The sequence below is a fragment of the Stenella coeruleoalba genome, assembly GCF_951394435.1.
Source record: "Stenella coeruleoalba genome assembly, chromosome: 3".
In the NCBI taxonomy this organism is placed as follows: Eukaryota; Metazoa; Chordata; class Mammalia; order Artiodactyla; family Delphinidae; genus Stenella; species Stenella coeruleoalba.
The window spans coordinates 108,424,333-108,451,742 of NC_137148.1; the positions used below are offsets into that span (position 1 = coordinate 108,424,333).

The window sequence follows — 27,410 nt, forward strand, 5'->3', positions numbered from 1 at the left end:
GAATTTTGTAAAGACCGAAATAAATGGAAACCCGAAAGTGCAATCTCTGGTGAATATGGCGGATGAATCAGAACTTCCCAGCCAAGCTGTAACAGTTCTTGCTTGGTCATAAAAGAAACATGCGGTCTTCCGTTATCCTGATAGAAGATTATGCATTTTCTGTTGACTAATTCTGAACGCTTTAGGTCGAGTGCCGCTTTCAGTTGGTCTAATTGGGAGCAGTACTTGTTGGAATTAATCATTGGGTTTTCTGGAAGGAGTTCATAATAGAAGACTCATTCCCTTCCAATCCCACCATATACACAACATCCATCACCTTCTTTCGATGAAGACCGGCCTTTGGTGTGGTTGGTGGTTGTTCATTTCGCTTGCCCCACGATCTCTTCTGTTCCACATTATTGTGCAGTATCCACTTTTCATCACCAGTCAAAATTTGTTTTAAAAACGAAACGTTTTCATTACTTTTAAGTATAGAATCACATGCAGAAATATGGTCAAGAAGGTTTTTTTTCGCTTAACTTATGTGGAACCCAAACATCAAAGCAATTAACATACCAAGCTGGTGCAAATGATTTTCAATGCTTGATCTGTGTATTTTGAGTATGTTGGCTATCTCCAGTGTGGTATAATGTTGATTGTTCTCAATTAATATTTCAATTTGATTGCTATCAACTTCAACTGGTCTACCCGACCGTGGAGCAATGTCCAGCAAGAAATCTCCAGCACGAAACTTCGCAAACCACTTTTGACACGTTTGAGCAGTCACAGCACCTTCTCCGTACACCGCACAAATCCTTTTGTGCATTTCAGTTTCATTTTTACGTTTCTTTAAATAATAAAGTATAATATGCCAAAAATGTTGCTTTTTTCTTCCATCTTCAATATTAAAATGGCTACACAAAAATTTTGATAAGTTTTTTAAAAATGCACGCTGACATGACAGCTGTCATGATACAATCTAACAAAATTGTTTCGAATGAAGTGAAAGACAACTAAGAGCTACTAGAAAAAACCGAACAAACTTTTTGGCCAACCCAATATAATGTCTAGTGTAACACTAGAAAATGAGTAAAACTGTGTATAGTCAGCAAGTTAATGGAGGACAAATACCATTCACAAAAATCAATTAAGGGGATTGCAGATAAACCACATGGCAAAAGGTTAATTTGGTTTTTAAAACTAAGAACTTGCTGTTCATCAAAAGACATCCTTAAGAGAGTCAAAAGGCAAGTCATACTATATACAGGACTTACACAAAATTCTTAAAAAGTATATTAGAAAAACAGAACATTATAAAAAATAAGCAGGACACTGAACTGATAATTGTCAAAAGAGGACGAATAAATATACAAAAGTGTGTTCAGCCTCATTAGTAATCAGAGAAATGCAAATTAAACCACATCAAGATACAATTACACACCTACTGGAATGGATAAAAGTAAAAAGAATCAATTTACCAGGTGTTGGTGAGAATGAGGAACAACAAGAATGCTAAAAACACTGCCAGTGTTCCACTTTAGTAGATTAACCTCAAACTGCTTTCCAAAGTTGATTATATGAATATCAGGACCCATAAATTTCACTGTGAATTATACTGAACAAAAATGCACATGCACTACGAGATATGTGAAAGAATATTCATAGCAGCATTATTCGTATACAGTGGAAACTATCAAATGCTCATCAATGGATTGGATGAATCCACTGTATTGCATTTATGTAATGGAATGAATGCTAAATAGTTTTGAAAATGAAGTACAGTTACACTCAAAAACATGGAAGAATCTCATCTCACAAGTCTAATGCTGACCAAAATAATCCAGAAGCCAAACCAAAACTAAAAAAATAAACATACTCTGTGATTATATAAAGTTCAAGAACTGGTGAAACTAAACCACAGTATTAGAAGTCAAGACCCTAGTTATCTTTGGGGAAGATGAAGGTGGTCACCAGGAAAGGGCATGAGTGGGGGTGCTGGGAGGTAGGCAATATTTTATTTCTTTGACTGGATGTTGGGTGCATGGGTGTTTGCTTTGTCATAATTCATTGAGTTGTTCACTTGTTCTGGGTACTTTTCTGTATGTGTTTAGTAATTAAAAAATTAAGTTGGAAGGATAAATATTACTAAACAAAACAATAAATAAGATCAAAAAGTCTGATCTTGGTTGTAAGTCAACTTTAAGTTTGAATGCATTGGGTAAACACCTACATTTGTTCTTGTCAATAATGTGGGTTTTGGTTCCTAAGATTTGCTGCATTTAACTGGGTAAAGCTTTAGTGACTTTTAATCAATAGACTGGAAAATACATTAAACACATCACAATTATGGAGAATTAGCTGAAGCTAAATATGCTCATTTTCAAATTACTTTTAAATACCTTCATGTAGAAATGTCATATCTTTCTTGACAACGGGGAAGAGTGGAATAATTGGAGGCTGCATGCTTTGACTACTAAGAATATTTCTATATTTTGCCATGTTTCTAGATGGATCAAAAAGGTCTTGTAGATCTTGGAGGTGTTTCTCATACTTGCTTGGTAACTTTTCCCAAGTACCTCTGAGTCGTGCTACAGATGCCAGGTTCAAGCCACTGCCGAAGATGAGAATAAAAACATTAGAAAGGGACTTGTGGGAGAGAAAGGACTCAAGTCAGGAAAGTGTATAAACCAATCTTTTCTAATAAAGGTAAAATAAGCAGGGACAAATTTCAATGTGTTGAAATAAACAGGAGAACCATGAAAAAATAAATAAATAAAAGGGACTCCTTGATCTTAAGGAAAACTTCCTTCAAAGGAACTACATTACTTGCCTATGGTTGTATACCAACAGCCTTTATTTTGTAGTCTGCATGTAAATCACAAATATAGTAACTCCATAAAATAGGCATTTAACTTAAAAATAAACTTCAAGTATCACAATGTTTTTTTATTTGCTCAGAAATAACTTTATGGACAAATTACCTATTTGAGAGTGGTATAAGTGATGACAAGCGTTATATAAGAAGCAAGGCAAGTTCTGGGGCTGAAAACCTTCTTTCCTTGAGATTTTGGCCACTCATGTCCCTGATTCCAATACTTCCATATCCCTAGATTCTAATCCTGTTGTCCCTCAGGCCTTCATATATTCAATGTCTCCTCTCTATAGGATTTTAAACAAACTTAGATGGTCCTAACTTTAAAAATAATGCATGCCAATTAGGCTACAACTCCTCCTCCCTATCCCTTACCTCTATACTACCAACTCATAGGTATGCTGCTGAATGAATAGTGCAATTTTCTTACCAGTTAATCCCTCTTTTGTTCTCAGCCACCTGACTTTTACCAATACTATGGTATTTAAAATGTTCTCTTGATTTCTGATTTTAAAGTGTGGAGTTAAGGTATCTTTGTTCCCTCTGCTTCTCAGAAATCATCCCAAACAACTACAAGGATGAATAACAGGAATGCAAATTTCATCTCCACCAAAACTAAGAGATATCTGTAACTCCTAAACACATTAGAAAGGCTGTCAAAAAATAGTCAAGGTCAACTTTGAGTAGGCAAAATGCTGAAAAAGAATGCCTGCAGCTGAAGATGTCAATGAAAGCTGGTAAAGCACAGCTCTCTGAAGCAGGTAACTCACCCAGAAGGCAAACCAGGAATCCCGTATTTGGAACAACACAACAGAGTCCATAGGCTGACAGAATTAGGAGGGGGTTGGACTCTGTTCTTTACCAGAGAGTGTCAGGGAAAGTAAGATTAACACAGTACACACAGTGATATAACATCTTGGCAAGAAGGAATTTAACAGTGACACAAGAAAGAAGGGAGAAACTGAGTTGTAAACAGCCATAAAACTGCCAATTTTCATTTGCTGGAGAGAAGTAAAGGGTAAAACAATTCACATACAAGCTCTATTTCTGCTAGCCTGGGATACTGCCCTGGCTTTTCTCCCACATGAATCTCCTGCAGATAGATGGTATAGGAAAACTCATGTCATTCAAAAAGAAGGAATGAATGCCAGAGCTATAACATGCTGCTACAAGGAAAAACAAAGACTTAAAGATCATAAAACAGGAAAATGTTCCAACAATACAATAAAAACTGGGACTAATGACTCTAGCCATGATTTCAAATGAACTAATAAAGTAAACAAAGAGTAATGCAGTGATATAGGAGTTTAGGGAAAAAATATATAAGTTGATAAAAAAAGTTAAGTAAAGTTTAGAAAAGAATGGAAGAAAAAAATGCAACCAACAGAGAAATGAAGGCAACACTGGAACCTACATAAAGAAAAAAAAGACACTGCTAAAACCTTAGGCAAGTGACTTAAAGGATTAACAAAAGCAATCAATGGAAATGGACAGAGCTGAAAAGAACAAGAGAGAAAATAATGAATATGGAAGACAAAGGAGATCTAAAATATATATAATTGGTATCCTTGAAGAAGGAAACGAAAATAATGGAACTGAAAAAATATTCAAAAGTACAATTTGAGAAAACTATTCAGAAACAAAAGAACTGAATCTATAGAATAGATACCACAGTTCCAGAGAACTTGATACAAAACTAAATGAGATGTGGAAACACCCATGTAAAGGTAAATGACTTCAGAGATAAGGAAATAATAAAGAGAGTAAACACAGAAACTTGAACAGCTATATAAAATGCTAGTTGTAGAGCCATTATCTATGAGGTTCCCAAGAAATTACATGTTAGACAAGAATTTTAAAGGCAGATAAACTGACACTGTAGTTCAAAGCCAACAGAAAAACACTCTGAATATGCTCAGGATATATAATTCCCATAAGCCCTTGTGCAAGAAATGACTAGAAAACAAACTTCAACCAGGAGATGACTGGAGAGAGTGATGTCAGCATTATACTGTCATAAGACGACCCTCATTTTACCCCCTGCCCCAACAACGAAAATTCAGCATCTATCCATGAACAGTAAGTAGTGCCTCTGTGGGAGTTGTGAGACCCAGAATCACACACCAAGGGACCTGAGAGGAGCCTCACCCACCGGTATACTGGGTAACAAGCAGGTAGATTTGGGTACTGGCTGTGGAACCTACAGGAGACTATGAAATGGTTCTGGCCCCTCTTAGCTGTGGTCTGGGAACACATGGAGAACACTGACTTGGGTGGTCAGCTACAGATAAGAGAGCCTTTGTGAAGTCCAGGTTTCCAGAGAAGTTCAAGCACTCTGCTGGAATATAACAGAACAGAAAAAAAGAGTGCAGATGCACTGGAATAGAAATAGCTTGACTTTGCTGGCATCAAGGAAAGCATAGCTTAAGCCTAAACTAGACGGCCTACGATTTCTCCCACAGGGGAAAGGGAGAGCCAGTGAGTGAATGCTTGGCTGCCCTAGCAGTGTAGGATGCTGCCAAAGACACTCATTCTGTCTTGTAGCATCCAGAGCACTAAAGTGGGAGCTCCATGACTGGGGGGAGGGAACAGATCAGAAGAGCAGCATATAAGATTCCAAGAGGTATTAAAGGGATGCGGTTCCTGCTAAATGCTTCTGGATTCCAACCGGAAGCCCATCCAGGAGCCACAGGGAAAACCTCACTTGTAAACCCCCCAACGTACCCAAGAGCACCTGCAGCTCAACATGCACAAACCCACACCTCCCCCCACTCTGCTACTGGCTCCCTGTGCAAGGTCCCAAGAGAAAGCTCTGGTAGAGAGGAAACACACACAGGAAACAGGCCAAGAAGAAACCACAAACCTGAGCTGTAGCACTACCTTTAGGAAAACAAAAGAGACTATCAGCAGCTGACACAGTACATCCTAGGATACAGAGAAGACATACAAGCTTCAGAATTCTGCCACAAGAGGGAAAAGAAGCATGGAGCAGATGTATCCACACAATGCCTGAGAAAGCCTCAGAATCTAGCAATATATCAAGAATGATGAAAGGTTTTTTATCCTGAAGGCAACACATAAAACTCAGAGAAGGTGAATGCTATTTCAAATGCAAAAAGAGCAAGTAACATGAAAACTGAAGGAAACACAACATCACCAAAAGTTCACAGTAATCTTCCAGTAATCAAACCCAAAGACATGGCGATCTATAATTTACCTAACAAAGAATTCAAAACAGGTGTTCTAAGAAAACTCAATCAGCTATAAGAAAACAAAGACAATTCAACGAAATCAGGAAAACAATATATGATCCAAATGAGAAATTTAACAAAGATATAGACATCACAAGAAAGAACCAAATGAATATTCTGGAGCCGAAGAATTCAGTGAATGAAATGAAAAAATGCACTAGAGAGCATCAACATCCAGTAGACCAAAGGGAAGGAAAAATCAATGAGATAGAGGACAGGAACTTTGAAATAACTCAGTCTGAGGAGAAAAAAGAATGAAGAAAGTTGGGAAACCATCAAAAAAAAAACCCCAATATACAAACCACTGGAGTTCCAGAGGGTGAAGTGAGGGAAAAGGAGGCAAAAAGACTATTTAAAGAAGTATGGCTGAGAACTTCCCAAACCTGGCAAGAGATCTAGACATCCAAGCTCACGAAGCTAATTGGTCACCCCATTATTTCAATCTAAAACAACTTTCTCCAAGACACATTATAATAAAGGCAGCAAGAGAAAAAAAGATTGTAACTTACAAAGGAAACCCCATTAGGCTATCAGCAGATTTCTTAGCAGACACCTTACAGGCCAGGAGAGAGTGGTCTAACAGTCAAGAGTACTCTATCTGGCAAAGTTATCCTAGAGAAATGGAGGACTTTCCCAGAAAAACAAGAGCTGAGATATTCACCATCACTAGATGTGCCTTATAAGAAATGCTAAAAGAACTTCTTCAAATGAAATGAAATGATGCTAACTAGTAACATGAAAACATATAAAAATATACAACACTCTGATAAAGGTAAGTATACAGTTAAATTTTAAAAACTCTCAACACTGAAATATGATGGCATGTTAACTAGAGTATAAAGGTTAAAGGACAAGAGTGTCAAAAATAACTCTAGCTACTATAATTTGTGAATGAATACACAATATAAAAAGGCAAATTGTGACATTAAAAACATAAAAGAGGGGGTAGGGTTTTGTATGTGACTGAAATTTTATCAGTGTCAAATAGACTGTTAATAAGATGCTTCATGTAAGTCTCATGGTAACCACAAAGCAAAAGCCTATAGTGGACTCACAAAAGATGAAAAGGGAATCAGAGCATACCACCATGGAAAAGCACCAATTCACAAAGGAACACAGCAACAGAGTCAAAAAGTTAACAAGGGAATTATAAAACGTCCAGAAAACAATTAGATGGCAGTGGTGAAGTCCTTACATTTCAATAATTACTCTAAAGGTAAATGGACTGAATTTTCCAATCCAATGGCATAGTTACTGGTGGATAAAAAAAACCAAGATCCCACTATATACTGACTACTCAACTCAGCCTAAAGGATACAGACAGGCTCAAAGTGAATGGATGGAAAAAGATATTCCATGCAAGTGGAAACCAAAAGAGAAGAGTTATTTATGTCAGACAAAATAGACTTTAAGTCAAAAATGGTAATAAGAGACAAAGAAGGTCATTATATAATGATAAAGGGGTCAACTCAGCAAGAAGACATAAGAATTGTAAATATGTATGCACCCAACAGCACAGCACCTAAGTATATTAAGCAAACACCAACAGATCTGAAGGGAGAAAAAAACAATACAGTAACAGCAGGGGACTTCAATATCCCACTTTAGCAATGGATCAATCACCCAGACAAAAAAATCAACAAGGAAATGTTGGACCTGAACCATACTTTAGATCAATGGACCTAACAGATATATACAGGACATTCCATCCAACATCAGCAGAATACACATTCTTCTCAAGCATGCACAGAACATCTTCCAGGATAGGTCATGTAAGCCACAAAACAAGTCTTAGCAAATTTAAGAAGACCCAAATCATACCAAGTACCTTTTCTGACCAGAGTGTGTGAAACAGCAAGAGGAAAAATGGAAAATCTACAAATATATGGAAATTAAGCAACACACCCCTGAACAATCAATGGGTCAAAGAAACCAAAGGGGAAATTAAAAAATGCCTCTAAACAAAGGAAAATGGATATACAACGTTCCAAAATTTGGTGGATGCTTCAAAAGCAGTTCCAAGACAGAAGTTTATAATGATAAATAATTATATTAAGAAAGATCTCAAGTAAATTACGTAACATATGTAACCAGAACTAGAAAAAGAAGAAACTAAGCCTTCTGGGAAATAACAAAAATCCAAGTGGAAATAAATAAGAGACCAGAAAAACAACAGAAAAGATCAATGAAACTAAGAACAGGTTTTCTGAAATAATAAACAAAACTGACAAACCTTTGGCTAGACTTAAAAAAAGAGAAATAAATAAAATATGCTATTTAATTCCAGCCATAAGTGATGATTTGCCTGTGTCATCTCTGCTGAAAAGTCAATATATCCTTTATATTCTGTAATGTATTTTAATATAAAATGTAAGAATACAAAGCAATTAACTTTACATGAACTATCGAAAATATATATAATAAAATGTTCTTCATAACAAAACAAACCTCCTAACCAAAGCAAAGCCTCTTAACCAAATCTCACCTTTCTTACGCCCATCTTGGGGCTGCTGTCCACCACCCTCGCTCAAATCATTCTGTTTCCTTGGCTTTAATGACACTATCAAAATTGTGCTCTCCTACTGTTTCTTATATTGATCCTCTATTTCTTTGGCTGGACTCTCTTCTTTACCTCCACCCTGAGGATGGTCTCTAAGGTATGGTTTTTAGCTCTTTACCATTTTCTTTGGACACAGAGATCTCTTCTGGTGTCAATCAATTTTTTTTTTTTAATGGAATACTCTGAAACTGAGCCTATAACTCTCAGATTCTTTACTCCATGCTTCCTATACAAATACTTTCAATTTCTAGCCTTCTAAGTGTTTATCAATGGCATCTCTGTTCTCTTGTTTTAGACCCAGCTGTTAAAAACTGTGAGGTAGGTGGTGTAATTCCTGAATTTCACAGATGAGAAACCGGTCTTCAGTTTCCCCTTGACACGTTAGAGGCCAGATTCAAATACAGGTGCAGTTGATTCTAAAGGTCACTCTATTAATCTCTATTCAATACTTCCTCCACAGTGCCTAGTTCAATTGCATCCACTGGTAAATTTCATAAAGGAGTTTTCTATTACTATGACAGATTTATGATTAAAAAGTTCCTTAAAGATTCTAATTTTATCTCATGTGAGTATTAGGAATAAATCATAATTAATTTTTTGGAGGGTGTGCATAGATGGGATTAGTTAAGGTAGCTATTATGCTGCCATATACAAGCATATGGCCTTATAAACAGACCAAACTACCACTACCCTCCACCATTAAAATCAGACTTGCTTTAAGAGGAATCCCTCTGTTGGTCAGCATTGTGCTGGATGAGGGTCAGAAAATAAATTACCTAGACCTAGATTCTCATAATAAGTGAAGAGAAGGAAGAAGGTTCCCAGGACCTCATGTAACCATCCATACTTCCTGGGCTTATAAACTTTGAAGGATTTTTACAATTCTTATGGCCCAGCTTTTGTCTGAGTGGTAACACATTCACTGATACCTTGTATAGTCTGTGGGAAACAGGAAGAGGTCACCAAATGGCTGCTGCTGTTATTACTGTTGCTGCTGTTGTCACTTCAAAATAGCAATTTTAAGTTAGTGCATTAATACCATTAATTTTTAGTGCATTAATTTTTCAGTGTCAAATCATGGTGAGGCAGGCACTGCCTGTTGCACAGAAGTCTGATGATAAAGACAGCTATTGGGCATACATCCAAGAGGGTATAATACCCCAAAGGGGGAGAAAGGAAGAAAATTGGGAAGGCAATCACCTATACTTACCAAAAAAATGTTTAAGTGACTGAAAGACGGAAGAAACAAAAAGAGAAAAAAACCAGTCTCACCAGAATGGAAAATATATTAAATCTAACAATATTTATATAAACACATATTAATTGAACTTTTCTTCTCCCAGCCATTTAATACCTAAGAAGAAAATCAGCTTCATGTCCAGTATCATGACAAAACCATAAAGAAATATTTGTACAAATTTACCTTATTATTGCAAACATGGAATTGAAGTTCTTACATTCTCGACAATGAAGTGCAATTTTAATAAAATGTTTAATAATCTTCATTCGTTTGAGCTGATTTGATTCAGTTAAAATCTCTGAGGCCACCCAGAATGTCTCTTGGTTTACAATATCTTCAAATTCTTTCAAGTGAGTATTTCCTGTTTTTGAATCTAACTTAAAAAGGTCATCAATATATTCAGTAGGCTCAATATTACGAAATAAATCAAAGTCCCTCATTGACAGCTGAGTGGCCACCTCAATAGTACTGAGCTGCAGCATGGATAGTTGGCTTTCCTTAATTAGTTCTTGAGCATCTTCATCTGAACAGAGGGTTTCTGTTTCCATGTTATTTTTTAAATAATATCTAAAAGGAAAAAAATTGTTTTTATAAGTGATTTCACATTTATAAGGACACTTTCCCTCTATTACTGTTGTCAAAATATCATTATACTGTTAATAACTTTTTGCCAGCAATGTCAGCAGAATATTGTTTTAAAGATAAGACAGAGGGACTTCCCTGGTGGCACAGTGGTTAAGGCTCCGTGCTCCCAATGCAGGGGGCATGGGTTCGATCCCTGGTCAGGGAACTAGATCCCACATGCCACAACTAAGGAGGCCACCTCCTGCAACTAAGACCCAGTGCAACTAAATAATAAATAAATATTTTAAAACAAGATAAAATGGAAAATTAATATTTTAAATAAGAAGACTTTGAAGAAGTTTTCCTCTTATTCCACCATTTAACATCTATTATTTTAAAGTATAAAAATAATGTTGGGGCTTCCCTGGTGGCGCAGTGGTTGGGAGTCTGCCTGCCGATGCAGGGGACACGGGTTCGTGCCCTTGTCTGGGAAGATCCCACATGCCGCGGAGTGGCTGGGCCCGTGAGCCATGGCCGCTGGGCCTGCGCGTCCGGAGCCTGTGCTCCACAGCGGGAGAGGCCACAACAGTGAGAGGCTCACGTACCACAAAAAAAAAAAAAAAAAAAAATGTTGATTATGCTGTGAACTTAGTCATTTTAAGAAACTACTCTCATGACATGTGAAGAATCACGTGTATATTCTTGAGAACAAAAGCTTTGTGAGGGCTCTATAAGGATATAGGATACATAATAGGTACTATACAAATACTTGTTCATGGATAGCATGAATAAACTCCTGAATCAAGACTGTTCACATCTCTACTCAGAAGTTGTTGCTGCACTCATTCCCTTCTTAACTCTAAATTTCCAAGACAAGCAAAGAAGAATAAAACCCATACAGGAGGGAAACTCTTCCACTACTGATTTCTCCCTTGATAAATCCAAAACCTCATTCCAGCAAATGGCACTGACCAGTAACCATAAAAAAGATCTTCATTTGCCTTTCACCTTTTTAGATGAACAATTTTATGGCACTTAAAAGCTAAGAGATGAGTTAAGTAAAGAATTCACAATTGGGAAATATACAGGGCTGTTGCTGCAGAAGAGGTTACATATTGTATCACATGTAGTTTTTACTTCATTCTTTTCTAACATACAACTTGATCTAAGCCTAAGTTTGTGTCCATCTATGTTTTATTGTCAAGGAATTATATTTCTTTTTCTTCTGCCTTTAAATTGTTCACATGCCTAAGAGATTACCCTAAATAAGTGTTGAAACTCATATTATAGATAATAAAATTATATCTAACATTTAAAGTATGTTATGCTTATTAACTCATTTAATTCTCATAACATTCCTCTGAGGTAGGTTCCATTATTATCATCCCACTTTATGATGAGAAAATTCAGGCACAGAGAAACTAAATAACTTGCTCAAGATCACATAGCCAGACCAGGGATTTGAATTTGGGCAGTCTGGCTCCAGGGTCCATGCTCTTAACCACTATGTAAAACCAGCAAAGCACCATTAACCCACTCTTTCTTAACAGCAACCATGATGGATAGTCATTTTAAGGTTTCCAAGGATCTCATCCTACATATGAATCTGGGCTCACTAAAAAGATTGCATTATTGTCAGAGAAAATCACCAAAGAACAAATGTAGTACTAAAACTATCTTCTAGTTGATCAAATAATTTTCAGAGCACATTAAAAACATTTTTTAAAAGTTTTCCTGTATATTCATAAAAGGAAAACTACTAAGAAAAAGAATTATGAAAACTATGACTTCTTCTGCCCAAAGTACATACTGATCATTTAAAAAGCAAATTTATAAATTAACATATATACACTCAGATACATATAAAGATATGGATCATCTAGTTTCCCTCTCTAAAAAACAGGGATTGGACTATACCAGTGGTTGTAAGACTTCATTTTAGCAGGAGGGCTAAAATATTTTAGTACACTATCCTCCCTTTCTTTCTCCCACTTTTGGGTAGCACTTATTAGTGCTAACACTCTAAGATTCTATTATACATAATTACGGAGACAACAGAAAGCTAACAAAAGAGAAATACATGTTAATTTTAGAGAGAACTCAGTGGACCTAAAAACATGATGTTCCTAATTAAAGTATCTCTTTTAGCATGGAATCTTCAAAAACACATGTAGAAATAAGTACATTCATTAATAAGCACATTCACCTTCCATTGAGCTGAATTCTATCAGCTAATTTGGAGAACTGGTCCGGAAGTCTCCTCTGTTTTATGACACCCTCAGGAGTAACAGAAACTTCACAGAGAGAATATGTGTCAGATGCACCAGTCAAACCAAATTCATGAATAGCTTGACAAACAACTTCTTTAGCTGTAGTGTCTTTACAGATGATAATGTAGCAACTTTGTTGATCTGCTTTGAAAACTCTTATAACTTGATCAGGAATATCTGTATAAATACAAAAATATGTCCTGTTATTTTCCAGAAAATGGCTTTTAAACTCTTCAAAAAATAATTTGGAAGACAATGATCTCTCTAAACAGTAATATATACATTTCTATTTCAGGAGGTTAAGAGAAATCATTGCTGCATTTATTAATAAATAAATGTATCTTTTCAGATGACAAAATATTAATATATGTTCACAGGAAAACACCAAGAAAAAGAGAAAAATTAGAGTCATACTACGCATACAATTTGGAAGCTACAAAATTTTTATTATAAACATTTTTATGCCATTAAATATTCTTCAACAAAACATTTTTTAATGGAGGCATAGGACTTCACAATATGTATTTGATAATTTGAAATGATCCAAACCCTTAATCACAGACATTTACCTTGCATATCACTTTCCTTTATTATAAGTAACAGTATGATAAATAATTCCCCCCACCCCAAACTCTCCCTGTAGATAAACCTTTGCATGAAAGCTGATTATTTCCTCAGGGAAAATCCAAAAAAAGAGAAATGCTGAGTTAGAGGGCATACATATTGTTAAGGTTTTTGAAATATAGTTCTGAACTGTTCTCCAGGACAGTTATAATATTTTATCATCCTAGGGTATAAAGAGAACAATTTTAGTCACACTCTTATCAAAACTGTTTATTAAAACTTTTTTTTTCCATTTTGAAAGCCCTATTGCATTTCTGCCCTCCAAAAATGTGTCATTATTTTATATTTCACTTCTTTGGTTACTGGTGAGACTCACTGGTTTAATGAACCATTATTATTCCTTTCTAAAAATACCTTTTGGTATTCTTCATGCTTTTTCCTACTGAATTATACTAAATACCAACACAGTCTACTATGAAGTGGCAAATGTCTTCTCAGATTTTATATTTATATACTTTAACACAGGAAAAATTTAAATATTCATGTGGTTAAATCTCAGTCTTTGCCTTTGTGATTTCTGCTATTAGTAAATAAGTCCTACTTTAAGATAAATGTTCATATATTATGTACATGTAAATGATGGTATTTTTCCCTCTTACTCTATCATATTTCTTTTTCTTCTTATATGGCATTGGCTAAAACTTCCTGAACAATGATCAATATGACAACAGTAGGCTAATTTTTTAATATAATTATATTTTTATTACATAATTTACTATATAATTAAAAATAATTAAGTGAAAAGAGATTTAACATGAAAAACTTAAATTTTTCCTTATGATAATAAATTGTTACAAAAATTTCTTTCATTTTAAATCAGGAAAAATGTATTATTGTGGATATTTTTGTCATGTGTGTAGTGAGGGTGGGCTGGGGATATTTTGGTGGCTCAAGTAATGGTATATTCTTTGCCTAGCATTACCTCCTTCTTAGCATTGTATAAATTGTAAGATTAAGAGGAAAAGAAAAATTACAAATTTGTCTCAAAACCACCTGAGGTATAATCCTAGCTAAAGGAAAGAGAAGAATAATGAAATAGATGTGGGAGGAAATAATTTCACAGAATAAAGTATGCAGTGAGGCTGAGGACACAAAAAGACAGAGACTGACTCTCAGGACTGGAAGAGTCAACTGAATATACACAAATACAATTCCAGGAAGGATTCTTAGCCAACAGATATTTTGAATATTCTGGGTCTACTGTCAAATTGGAAGCAGAATACTTCATCTATTCAGGTCCCCTTCGTAAGATGCACGCACCAAACTGCCTTTTCTTAAGGTATACAAAGATCTGAGTCACCAAACATCTCTTGTTCCTATTTCTTTGCAAATGAGTCAATCCTCAGCATGTTGCTGACATTATCAGGTTTCTAAGTCTACAAGGCATAATGTAGGGTCTTAATCCATGCGAACGAGATGCTTCTCTACTCTGGGCTAGAAAATGCAAGAAGTTGGAAATTTCAGTTTTCCAAAAGAAAGATACTGGACAGAACAGTTTCATTATCCCTTTTAACGCTACAAAAGGTGTCAAACAACTACTATTATTATCTGTATTGTTCCTACCCTCTTCAGAAAAATAGGTCTCAGTTGTCCAGGACTCTTGAGTTGGATTTGTTTACTAGGTCTTTGGGGGCTGAGCCTCAGCCAGCAGAGCTGGCTGACCTGGAAGGAATAGGGAGATGTTCTGATCCCTTTTATTAATTTCTTCAGAGAAATTTATTCACAAAGACAGGTGGGGAATTTGCATACATTTCTCTTGCTGCTAACATACTATAACATCTGGGAAGGAACAGATGTCTGTATCTTGTGTATCCTGCTAAACACTGTACTCTGTTACACTCTGTTAAATTCATACTCTGTTAAAACCACTTGTTTCTCATGCAAAGGACAAACTGACATACAGTCATGTAAGTGGGATTCAGGCATCATAAATGGGTAGCTCTAGAACAGATCTGCAAACCGAATTATCCAAACGGTACTCCATAACCCAAACCTGGTTAATTCACCAAGATAATAAATGCCAAATTAGAAAAACATTTCAGAGCACATTTTCAGAGACACTGGAGGAAAAAATTTCTCCACGCAGATATCAGTGCCAATGTAAACCTCTTTTTCCATTTTAGAATTGCTACCAGTATAACACATATATTTTCTTTACAAACGTGTGTTAGCAGGAGAACATCATACATGCCAAACATAATACTTGGCACATGGCAGACACTCAAATGTTAATTGTTTAGATGAATGGTAAATATGAAGTTAGAATAAAGTTGAATCAAGAAGAAAAAATGATCTAAACATTTCAAATTTTAGGCACAAAGCTAGAATGCACATAAAAATATAATCCTGTAAGCAAAACAGACATTTAAAAAGAATCTTGAAGCAGTACAGCATTTATCAGTCTTATGATTCATATTCCATAATAAAATTCTTACATAATAGGTAAATGAATTCAAGAACTGAAATTCAGATACATGGACTTCCAATCCAAGGGCAAAATTTCTAGAGTGTTAACTATCTCTCATAAATAAAATTAAAAAATGAGATAAGTGAAGGATACATGTTTTGACCTTGAGATTACACTAAAAATAGAACTTTTTAGGTATTTAAGATGATCATTTAACAAAAGCAGAAGACTGCCTCTTCATTCTGCTTTAAATTGTTAATCACTGTACAAATATTTATGGAGTGCCAGTTATACATCATTAGTGTTCTAGGTGATGAAGTAATAAATGAGATTGACAAAGTCTCTGCTTGCAGAGATTTGCTTATATTCAAGAGAGTAAGTTGTGGTTCAAGGAAAGACAATAATCAAGTAAATAAGACAATCGGTATAGTGAAAAGTTCAAAAAGCAAACACAGGGTAGTGGTATAATGGTATGGATTAAGGATTGGCAAACTTGTTCTACAAAGGGTCAAATAGCAAATATTTTATGTTCTGCAGGCCAAGAGGCAAAACAGATAATAGTTCATAGATACTTATATAAAAAGAAAGCAAATTTCCACAAAAATCTTGACAAAATTAAAAATATATCAATAATGCAAACCTACAACATGTAAAGATATGTAAACACAGAGGTTTAGGCAACACTGCAAACATCCACTAAAAGGGGACTGGTTAAACAACGCTATCAGATGTTCAAAAAATCGTGGTAGAATACATTCTGATACAGAAAGGTATTTACGGTATATTGCTAAGTGAAATGGGCTAAGTGGAAAAAAATTGTATTATTTGGGGTGAAGGAAACGATACACACATTTTATGTGCTCTGAAATTTCTGGAAGGATGTAGGAGTAAATGAACAATTGTTAATTCTGGAAAGCGGAGACTTTTATATTTTATCCTCTCTCTGCAAATAAAAACTTTAATATATGTTCCTTTACAATTAAAAATTAGTTAAAATACTTGCAATGCAAAAAGAATTTGAAGTTTACTAATATTAACGAAGTCAAATAAAAAGTTTGTGCTATTAAATAAAAAAGAATAAGCAAAAAGTTCCATATGAAGACTCAGAAAAAAAAATTCAGTTTTAAAATCCTTTTAGCTATACTCTGAATTCTTCTTTTAGGCCTCATCTCACATTAAGTCCAAAAATTCTGAAAACACTTTTCACAAGTTACAGAATAGCATGTATACTCTAATTCTATGAGTATAAAAACATATATATTCAAAGAAAATGACTGAAAGAATACACACCAGTTTACGCTGGCAACCTTGTAAGTGTATAGAAAAGTTCTGCTTCCTATTTCATTCAATTCTGTATTATTTGACTTTTAAAAATATAGTAAAATACTGCATACAAACATAAGCAATAAAATACCATAGTCTTCAAGATACTTACAGTAAAAACCAACAGCTGTAGGCAGCAAAAACAAAGCAAAACCATAAAAAAGTCAGCAATCAAAAGCAAACTATTAAACAGTTCTGTAGCTTTGTCCTTACTTTCTAATAACAATTTAAAACACGCAGCAAAAATATAACTGAGATGTAGACTGATAAAAGTTAGTCAAACTTGGCTGATGTCACACATGTACTACAATATACATACGTGATGTACACAGCTAATCTAAAATTCAGTGCTGCCATATATGATTTACGGAGCTGAATTTGGAATTAATTGGTAATAAATATTTTATTCAACATAAATACAAATAGCATGGCAGAAAGCCTTTTGTAAAGTTGCTCATTTGGGGGTTTACAAATATAATTTTAAGTTAAATTCCTATCTTGTATGTGTTCATTTATATTGCTGATATGGACAAAGGCTACATACTGAGCTTTGCAGACTGACCTTCTCTGAATAGATTTTAAAAGGGCATCTTCAGCCCTTTCAACATGTTTTCATTGAGAGAATTATGCAATCAATCTGAAATCAAGTTGAGTAGTACATCCTCTTCAGAGCTAAGAATTTCAGTGCCATGGGGCTTACAGTTTCTGAATTTTAGTAATTCCAACCTCTCTCTTCCTTTCGCACCCCCAGCTAAATCCCCAACTTCTCTCTCTCCTCTCCCTTCTACCCATCCCTTACCCACCCTGCAACCCAGCCACACTTCTAGATATGCCAGTGGCAAAAACACAGCCATAAATCAATAATCGTAAGTCAATCTATAAATCATATATCCCTAAATACTTGTCTTACGAAAGTACAGATGCATATTTAGTCTGTGCTTTTGTAGTGCTTAAATATTTTATTTGTGAACATAGTGTAAGAAGTACTGCTGTGGAACACACACACACACACAGACACAGAAATAAATTCCCATGCTACCGCATGACAAGCAATGTAAGAGAGACAATGAAAATGTGCTAGAGATTTCTGGAAAAAGAGATACTGATTCTGCATCAGAGGGACCTGGGATTCCCAGATGAGGTAACAACTGAGTTCAGCATTGAGGAATAAGAAACATTTCATGGGATATGCAGGGAGAAAACACCAAAGGTGGCAGACAACATGGGCAAAGAGAGTTCTGAAGGTACATGCCATACTCAGGAAAGACAGAAGAGGTAACAGTGGGGAGAATGGCAGAACAGGAGGCTAGAAAAGGGGTTGATAATTATGCTTTAAAAATTGGATACCAACAGTTATTAAGTTATTGTCTTTAGGCTCCAAACCCATGCTGCCCTGCCACAATGGGGCTGGGACTCTGCAAACCACATTTCTTCTTTGCCAATTGTCTCCCTCTTAGGTTCTGCCAAAAAAGGGCACCAGAGGTAGACTGCAAGGTTAGAGGAAGAAGAGACTTGCTGCTTTATGTTCTTACTTCTGGGTATTTGGCTCTAGTATCACTCAAGCAACACTCCTTCACCCTGGTAGTGGCATTTTTTTCAAGTGCCAGAAGCTGAATCCAGTTTGCAGTTTCCTGTGATGCCTTCGTGCTTGCTTTTTTACCTTTTGACATAGAACACTTTACTTTATACTTGGTAACAATTTCTGATATTCAACATATGGAGTGGTTTCTATCTCATGACTGAACCCGGAACTAATAGAAATCACTAGAAATTTCTAAGCCAAGTAACGACTCATCGAAACCTTCACTCTAGAAATAACACTGGTGGTCACATAGAGGGTAGGGTGTATCAAAGACAGATTATTGGGTTTAGGAATCTCTCTAAAGAGGGGAAGAAGCAACTGAAATAAAAAGGAAGAAACAATGTGCAGAACAACTTTCTACTGTGTTTTTATGTTATGCCTTACATTTTAAATTTATGTTGCTGTATTAAAACATAAACTTTACTATTACATTTATACTTCCTCCTATCTAATGCTGAGATTTATATAATTGAGTTCTTCCCTTTTCCCACTAGCTGATAGAGATTTAGCGTCAAAACTGGAGCTGAATCACAACTATGCCCATCTTTGTAGAGGTTTTTTTTTTTTTAATGTTATAAGAGCACCTTTTATATTGTTATAAAATTTGGAGAATGGATTGGTTAAAACGTTGAAACCTGAGACTGGAGATATAAGTAGTGGTGAGTTTATGAGAGCTCTCACTTACCACAGCAAGAAATTTGGCTTATAAACTTTTGACAATTTTATCAAGTAGAAATGAGCTTAGCTGCATGTAACAGAAAACTTAACAAAAGATTAAGCAAATGGACACATTTTTGTAGAGGTGTTTTTTTCCCTCCTCTCCTTGGACCCAAGTATATATTTCAGTTTTTAACTGTATGTGTCTTTTAATTAAAGCCATCTCAAATCCACTCAAATGGTGGATATATAAATAATTCTTCAAAGCGTTCCTTTGAAGTTACATAGTTAGATGACAATTTCTGCCTCTGAGCATGAACAGATGCAGAAAAATAAACGATGTCCCACAATGAAAGTCTGAACACCAATGAAAAAGATGACATAGTACTTTAATTAATAATACTGTATATAACAAAAACAACTTTAGCTTCAGGTGGTGGAGAGAAAAATCAGTCTTTCTAGAAAACTACTAACACATTTCTGTACATCACAGAGGAAGGTTAAGTCAGACAACTTAGACTAAAATAATCTATCTGTCTTATTCCTTTCCACATTCTGGGTAACATGTCTCTTGACCGAGAAGAAGTATCTCTGCTTTCATTCCATTGCTCTGATTAGGGTTACCAACAGATAACGTACTTCTCTTTCATAATGGAAGTACCACCACTCCAGGTTAGACAAAAAGACATAATGTTCTCTTTAGCTTTTTTGCACTAAGTCAAAATATAGAGGTGAGAAAAGAGGACTGCAAGCAAATCCAGTATTTGTTGCACAAGGCTCAACCACCTATTTATCTATCTGGTACCAACATGGCTGAATAAAATAAACAAAAATTACCTGAGGGATTAGAAAAATCCAACATGCTGGTGGTAGGCTGCAGGAGATCGGGGCTGCTGGATGAGAGTGTTCCAGGGATAGGCATTATGGCCAAACTGTGCCTACAGTGTCTCGTTCCCACAATGCTGTCGTCCTGTGATTGGCTCAGGCCTACATCACTTCAAAAGAATGTAATATATCACTTTAAAGTATTTGAGGGGTCTTAACAGTAAACATTTCTGTTCTCTGTGCACTAAGGCATAATAGGACCAATTCAAAGTAATGATTTTAAAATAGTACAGCAATTTAAAAAATAGGACAAGTGTAATAATGAAAATGGCAATAAAGTATTTTTTAACAATTACACTCAAATAAAATTTAACTTACACATCTAGGTAATTCTACTACAGTTGACATCTGAACAATGCAGACTGAACTAAGCAGGTCCACTTATATATATTTCACGGATATTTCTCAGTAGGAGTAAATACTACAGTACTACATGGTCCGTGGTTGGCTGAATCCGCAGATGTGAGGAACCACAGACATGTAGGGCCAACTACAAATTTTACATGAATTAACCCCTGCATTGTTCAAGGGTGGAATGTACATTGTAATGTTTGTATTTCATATTTAGTTTCTGCTGGTTTTGGTAGAGAAAATGAACCTGAGTGGGGAGTCCTTGAGGTCTGCCAGTTTCATTAGACACTAACATATATACACCCAACAATGCACAGGGCTGCAGCAAGGTTCATCGTCTTGACCGAAAAGCTTGGTAACCTTCTAGGCAAAGGATGGAGTTGGGTGTGAACCCAAGCCAAAAATATGGCAGGTTGTAGAAAACAATGGGGCCAGGTTCAACTGACAAAATAAGACAGGTCTTTAAACATATGAGTAACCTGGGAACTGCTCAAACCAGCAAGTACAGAGAAAAGAAAACAGGAAGACGACATAGAAAATTGCAACAAACAACAAGAGCAATATGTGACAAATAGAAAGGAGAAGGAAAAAGAGGACCAAAAATGAAAATAGAAGAAAAAGAATTTTACAGTCTAGTTTATTCTAAGGGTATATTATTTCTTGTGTGATCTCTCAAGTCTAGTTGTTTGGCTGTTCCCTAGATGAGAACATCAAAACCAAAGCAGAAAGCAAGTCATCGAAAGTTAACTGCCTGTAAAAGTTTCAAAAACAAATATCAATTAAATGGACATATTTAAGCAAATATAATATTTTCTTTAAAATATTTTAGAGGTGTTAAATAGGCAATTCTAAAACCATTTAAGAGAAAAAATAACAAATAAATGTAACCCTGTCACTTAAGGTTTAGATATCCCCAAAAGTTCTATAAAACACAGGATAAGCAAAACAATCCTATACAAACATAGGACAGCAATGAAGACTTCCGTCAGCATCAACAACCAAAATACCACTTAGTTCTAAGCATTGGTTTTAACTGGTTAAAACCAATGCTTTAGGTTAATATTAATTCCCATCTATATTTTTTTCAGTGTAGCATTCTACCCAGTATTTGCTACATATACAAACAGTTATCACAGAATACTTACCTATTATCTTGGGATGGATTAATAAGGTCTGAGTGATATGGGATACTTCCTGAATATGTTAGGAGTTAAAAATAGGATGCAGGCAGATTAGGAAACTATGTAAGATGGAGTTTAGAGGACTGTTAAATAAACAGCTAAAGGACTGTTAGGAGCCAGACAAGGATGAGAGCCAGGATAAGACGGAGAGAGAGAAGTCAGGGAGAAGCATGAAGACACGGAAGAAAGCAAAGATAAGTGTGTCAAGAGCAAGCTATGTCAGACAGACCTGGGTTATTAGCTGTGTGACCTCAGGGAAATTCCTTTCTGTTTCTGAACCTTGGTTACCTCCAAAATTGTGAATAATACTATCGATCCCCCAGGACTATGGCAAAGATTAAATTAGGTAATAAAGGTGAGCACTGTGGCACAGAGGAATCCAGGATTCCTACTTTTAAGAAGATAGTAGTACTTTTACTGAAATTAAAATAGAATAATACAGGGACTTCGCTGGTGGCACAGTGGTTAAGAATCTGCCTGCCAATGCAGGCGACACAGCTCCAGCCCTGGTCCAGGAAGATCCCACATTCTGTGGAGCAACTAAGCCCGTGCGCCATAACTACTGAGCATGCACTCTAGAGCCCGTGAGCCACAACTACTGAAGCCTGCGTGCCTACAGCCTGTGCTCCACAACAAGAGAAGCCACCGCAATGAGAAGCCCACGCACTGCAACGAAGAGTAGCCCCCGCTCGTCGCAACTAGAGAAAGCCCACACGCAGCAACAAAGACCCAATGCAGCCAAAAATAAATAAATTATTTTTTTAAAAAAAGACAAAAAACTAGTATCAGTGAATATGTCCCAAGTTTTAAAGTGTCCAAATTTGTAGATGAAGGGACTGATATTGGACCAAAAATATACAAAAAAAGATTTCATAGAATAAAACAAGCCATCTTTTCTAAAATTCAAAACAAGGCTAATGGAAGAATACATAATCTAACAATGGTAACTACTTGGAAGTGATGAGGTGACATTTAGAATTTACTCTTATTTATGGATTGCTTGTAGATTTTATGATGCAACAGTTGTATAAAAAACAAAACTGACCCCAAACTTCCCTTCTCCCACAAAAATCTTTACAGTGAATAGGAAAATGCCTACATGACTAAGATTGCTGTTACCTACCTAAACAGTTTTGGAGGCAAGATACTAAATCGTGTTTTATCCAAAATTTTCCTGATTTTGTTTCTTCCACCTGAAACAGTATTTGCTTTTATTTTCTTGTTTCCTTTCTCCTGTGATGTCTGTTCAATATCTCCTGGTACATCCTGGATTGAGTGGCGATTACTTTTTTTTTCAGCAATTTTGGGAATATGAGGAACACCAGATTTCTCTTGTTCGGTCCTAGTAAGTAACTCTTTGAACACTGTAGAAATAAATAAATAAAAGTGTCATTTCTTTTCTTCTCATTAGAAAGTTTTTATATCCACAACAAATTTTAAAAATAAACATAGTTGCTTTCTATCACTGGGCCTTTCACAGCCTCACCCATTAAAACTTATTTCATTACGAAATTTATACTCACCCTCTATTAATCAGCTATATCCATTTTTCAGCTTTTATACCTGACTGTACTTACGATGTTGTCCAATAGTGATAAAAGAAATTCACTGGGGAAAACAAAAATGAAGCAGGCAGATTGCCAGCATGTTTCAAAAGCCCAAGGTTCCTATTAAGTAATAAGCAGTATAATATAATTGCTAATCAACCCAGATTTTATAGAAATAGATATTTAGATTCTATTATTTATATGTTATCCCTCATCATTTGAGATGAGATATAAGTACTGTAAGTCAGGCCCTGTTTTGTAAAATTTAGCCATCAACAAAATGGGAAGAGCTCTGCTGGACCTGCTTTTACCAGAAACAAACAGTACTAAATTTTGTAATATATGACAATTTCCTCAAGGTAACATCTGTGAGACTTAATTCTGTAGAGTGAAAGCTACTAAGCATTCACTACAGCGGTCTGAAGTAAAAAATCAAGCATTTGTAGATAACTTTCTATCAATCCTAAGTCTAGTGAGTTACTTCATCCTTAAGGAAAGTACAAGCACAGTGGGGCATTTGCCTTTCCAGCAATCTCTTTGCCTAGATCCAGGCAAGCTTATGAAAAGCACAGCTTCTGGGCTTCCCTGGTGGTGCAGTGGTTGAGAGTCTGCCTACCAATGCAGGGGACACGGGTTCGTGCCCCGGTCCGGGAAGATCCCACATGCCGCGGCACGGCTGGGCCCATGAGCCATGGCCGCTGAGCCTGCGCGTCTGGAGACTGTGCTCCACGACGGGAGAGGTCACAACAGTGAGAGGCCCGTGTAATGCAAAAAAAAAAAAAACAAACAAACAAAAAAAAAGAAAAGCACAGTTTCTGTCTTCAAGATAATGGAAATCCTTGCTTGATTAAAATACAGTAAATTATTTTCAGTCATCTTAAAAAATTTCACTTTATTTTAAGCCACGTGGTAAAAATAAAAATGTTTTGAGCTAAAATCAAGATACTCATCCATTCAAAAAATATTTACTGACCTATGAACATGTCAAGCACTACTCTAGATGTTTGCAGATTCCTCCTGTCGTGAAACATAGTCAGTCAAAGATATATGGTATGGAGAGAACATAATGCGAGGAACTAGTTAAGAGAGCAAGAAAGGGAAAATTGTCGTTCATTAAGTCACTGTGTTAAGAAGAGATCAGTAAAGTGAGTTGATTTTAACTAGGAAAAGGGAGAAGAAGGATTAATTCTAGGTAGAGGAAATCTCAAGTTTAAAGTACCTGTGGTAGAAGGAAAAGTCAAGAAAATGAAGATGACTGAAGAATAAGGTAGAGAAAGGGCTTGATAATGCTATGGTAAGGTGTCTGAATTTTCTGTTAAGAGCAACAGGAAATCTCTGGGCAGCAGATATCCCTGGCTGCAGTGTGTATGTAAGGTGACTCAGGAGTGTAAAAAGTAGTTTGTATCTTCACTGGACTTGTGTATATAAGTAAAAATCTGCAGAGCTTGTGATTTGTAGATAAAGAAATGATTGAGTTAAACTAAAAAAAAATAGTAAGGGACAAAAATTAATGTCGGTAAGCAAATATAATTACAATACCATTAAACATCAATATCAGATATAATATATGAACCAAAAATGAAGGTGTCCAAGAATTAATAAAAGAAATGTTTAATAAATTTGACTACACAAAGATTAAAGATTTCTCTCTCTACATATGTATATGTATTTACACACACAACCCAAAACAAATGAACAAACAAGGAAAGTCAAAAGACAACTGGGGAAAAAATTTACAACCCTTAAGACCAAGAGATACTGTTATTTATTTATAAGGCATTCAAACAAATCAATAAAAGATGAATAACTCAACATAAAAATGGACAAATGAAGACTGTTCATAAAGAAGAAATGTTAGCACATAAAAAAAGTGCTCAACTTCCTTCATTATTAAAGACTGTATATCAGAAACTGTAAAGTTGATTATACCCACTGCAGAGGCATTCTTATACATTGATGAATGAAGCGTACATAGATTGGGGAAACTTTTAGAAAGTAAAACCGCAGTAACTATAAAAGTAATTCCACTGTGAGGAATTTATCTTATAGCTATATCTATATAAACATAAAAGATAAGTACAAAGGATTATTACATCATTGTAAATAGCAAAAACTATAAACAACCTAAAACATCCATCAATATGACATCAGATCAATAGATTATGATAATAGTGTGATGGAATTCGATGCAATAACAATTACACAAGAAGTACACCTGTATGAACTGCTGTGGAAAGGTATAGAATATTGTACACAATATGGTCCCACTGGGTGACTTTCTTTAGTATTATAATTTGCAAAACATGCATGTATTACTTTTATTAAACAATTAAAATGTTAATAATAAAATTATCTGAGTGGTGGGATTTTTAAAGATGTTAGAAAGTTGTGAAAAGTAAGAGGAATGGATGAATAAAAACTCAAGCAGGAAGAGGGTAAACTGAGATTGCCAGCTGTTTTCTTCTCTGGGGACATTTGCTGATCTAAATATAAACAGAAGGTGAGGCTCAGGTAGAAGGACTCTACTAGAGGAAAGAGAAGTTTTGATGGCTTCAAGTACTGGCAAGAAAACTGGAATACAGAGAGGCATCAAAGCAGTGTCACTTTTTTTCATGAGATATCTCTATTAGTAAGACAAGGCATGAGGCTGGAAATTTCTTAGAATCTCATGGTACTCAGGAGACAAAGTCACACAACAGGGAGAGACTTCCAGCAAACACACAACAGATTTATCTGCTCGGGGTGGGAGGCTAAAGAGCTAAGCTCAAAACCTCTGAAGGGAAAAACTTAAAAAAAAAGGAGACAGAAAGGTACCAGATTCTGAATCAAGAGATTGGAGGTGGGGGAGGAGGTAGGAGGACAAGGTTGAATAAGCAGAGTGAAATTTCCCACAATCTCTCAGTGGTTAGAGACAAAGTTCCATTAGAGGAGGGGCCTACATCAAGCACATGACAAGTCTCTCAACTTGAAACCCAATGGACACAGTCTAAGTAATTCTGCAACCCAGCCTGACCCAGCTCAATTCTCCTTACCCTATGTGATTAAACAGAGGAAATGGCAAATCCTATCTGTGAGAAAATACTAATTTCACTACTAAGGTTCCTTTATATACAAAGTACAGCATACAATAAAAATTTTAAGACTCACAAAGAAAATAGCCAGAGGGAAAAACAGAATAAAAGATAATCCAAATGTTAGAGTTAACACACAAGGACTTTATAATAACCATTATAAATATATTAAAGAACATAGAGGAAAAGAGATAAAATGGATGAAAAGATGAAGAAAAAGATGAAGAAGTGCAACAGAGAACTGGAGATTCAAGTGGATATTCCAGAACTGAAAAATATCTAAAATTAAATTCAGTGCATGCATTTATCAGTAGACTGGATAGAGCAGAAAATAGGATTACTTTCTTAAACACAGGTCATTACAAAATACCCAAACTGAAAGAAGAAAAAAATGGGAAGAATAGAACAGAATGTAAGAGATAGATGGGATGCAAATCTTCTAACATATAAGTAACGGATTTCCCACATGGAGGGAAAGAAAAAGCGGCAGTAGTAATTAATAATGGCCATGAAATTTTTAAAACTGATAAGCAAACAACAATGCACAAATTCAAATGCTGAGCAAACCCCATACAAAATAAATACAAAGAAAATTGTGACGAATCCTTGTTACAGTTAAAATTACTCTGAGTCGTATTTGCATCCTATGGGAAATGCTGGTATTTTTGTTTAGCCTTCTGCGGATTGTGGTTCCAGTGTTCAATTTTCAAAGTCTCTGCAGTGCTATACAGATCTGTCCACTTTGTACCACCTAGTGGTCAGTCTGGGACCTGAGTAGAGGTCTGCTTGGGCCAGTTCTCAAAGTCTATGATATGCTAAATAGGATCAGATTCACGCACCCACAGGATGGGGGTGAGCCCAGGATTTCATAAACAACTTTATGGGGTTGTTTTCTCCATCTTAATTATCAACCTGGTACTTTCTAGTTCCTTAGGCCTCCTTTTTTGGACCTCTAGAGGGAAACTGTCCACTGCAGTGCCTTAGGAGCCAAGTAGAGGGGGACAGAGAGAGTGGGGAAAAAAAGCAGTGACACTGGCTTTGTTTTC

The 27,410-nt window shown here is 35.8% G+C and overlaps 1 protein-coding gene across 9 annotated transcripts in view; it reads right to left on the minus strand.

Moving 5' to 3' along the window:
- RAPGEF6 (Rap guanine nucleotide exchange factor 6) overlaps positions 1 to 27,410 on the minus strand; it is a 223,374-nt gene that overhangs the window by 33,854 nt on the left and 162,110 nt on the right. For all 9 annotated transcript variants that reach the window (XM_079917411.1, XM_079917413.1, XM_079917412.1 and 6 more), the window contains 5 exons: positions 22,870 to 23,110; positions 20,167 to 20,324; positions 12,673 to 12,913; positions 10,086 to 10,469; positions 2,379 to 2,590 (listed from right to left, as the gene is read on the minus strand). In XM_079917411.1, the coding sequence (XP_079773537.1) occupies positions 2,379 to 2,590; positions 10,086 to 10,469; positions 12,673 to 12,913; positions 20,167 to 20,324; positions 22,870 to 23,110 (1,236 nt within the window). The remainder of the gene's footprint in view (positions 1 to 2,378; positions 2,591 to 10,085; positions 10,470 to 12,672; positions 12,914 to 20,166; positions 20,325 to 22,869; positions 23,111 to 27,410) is intronic.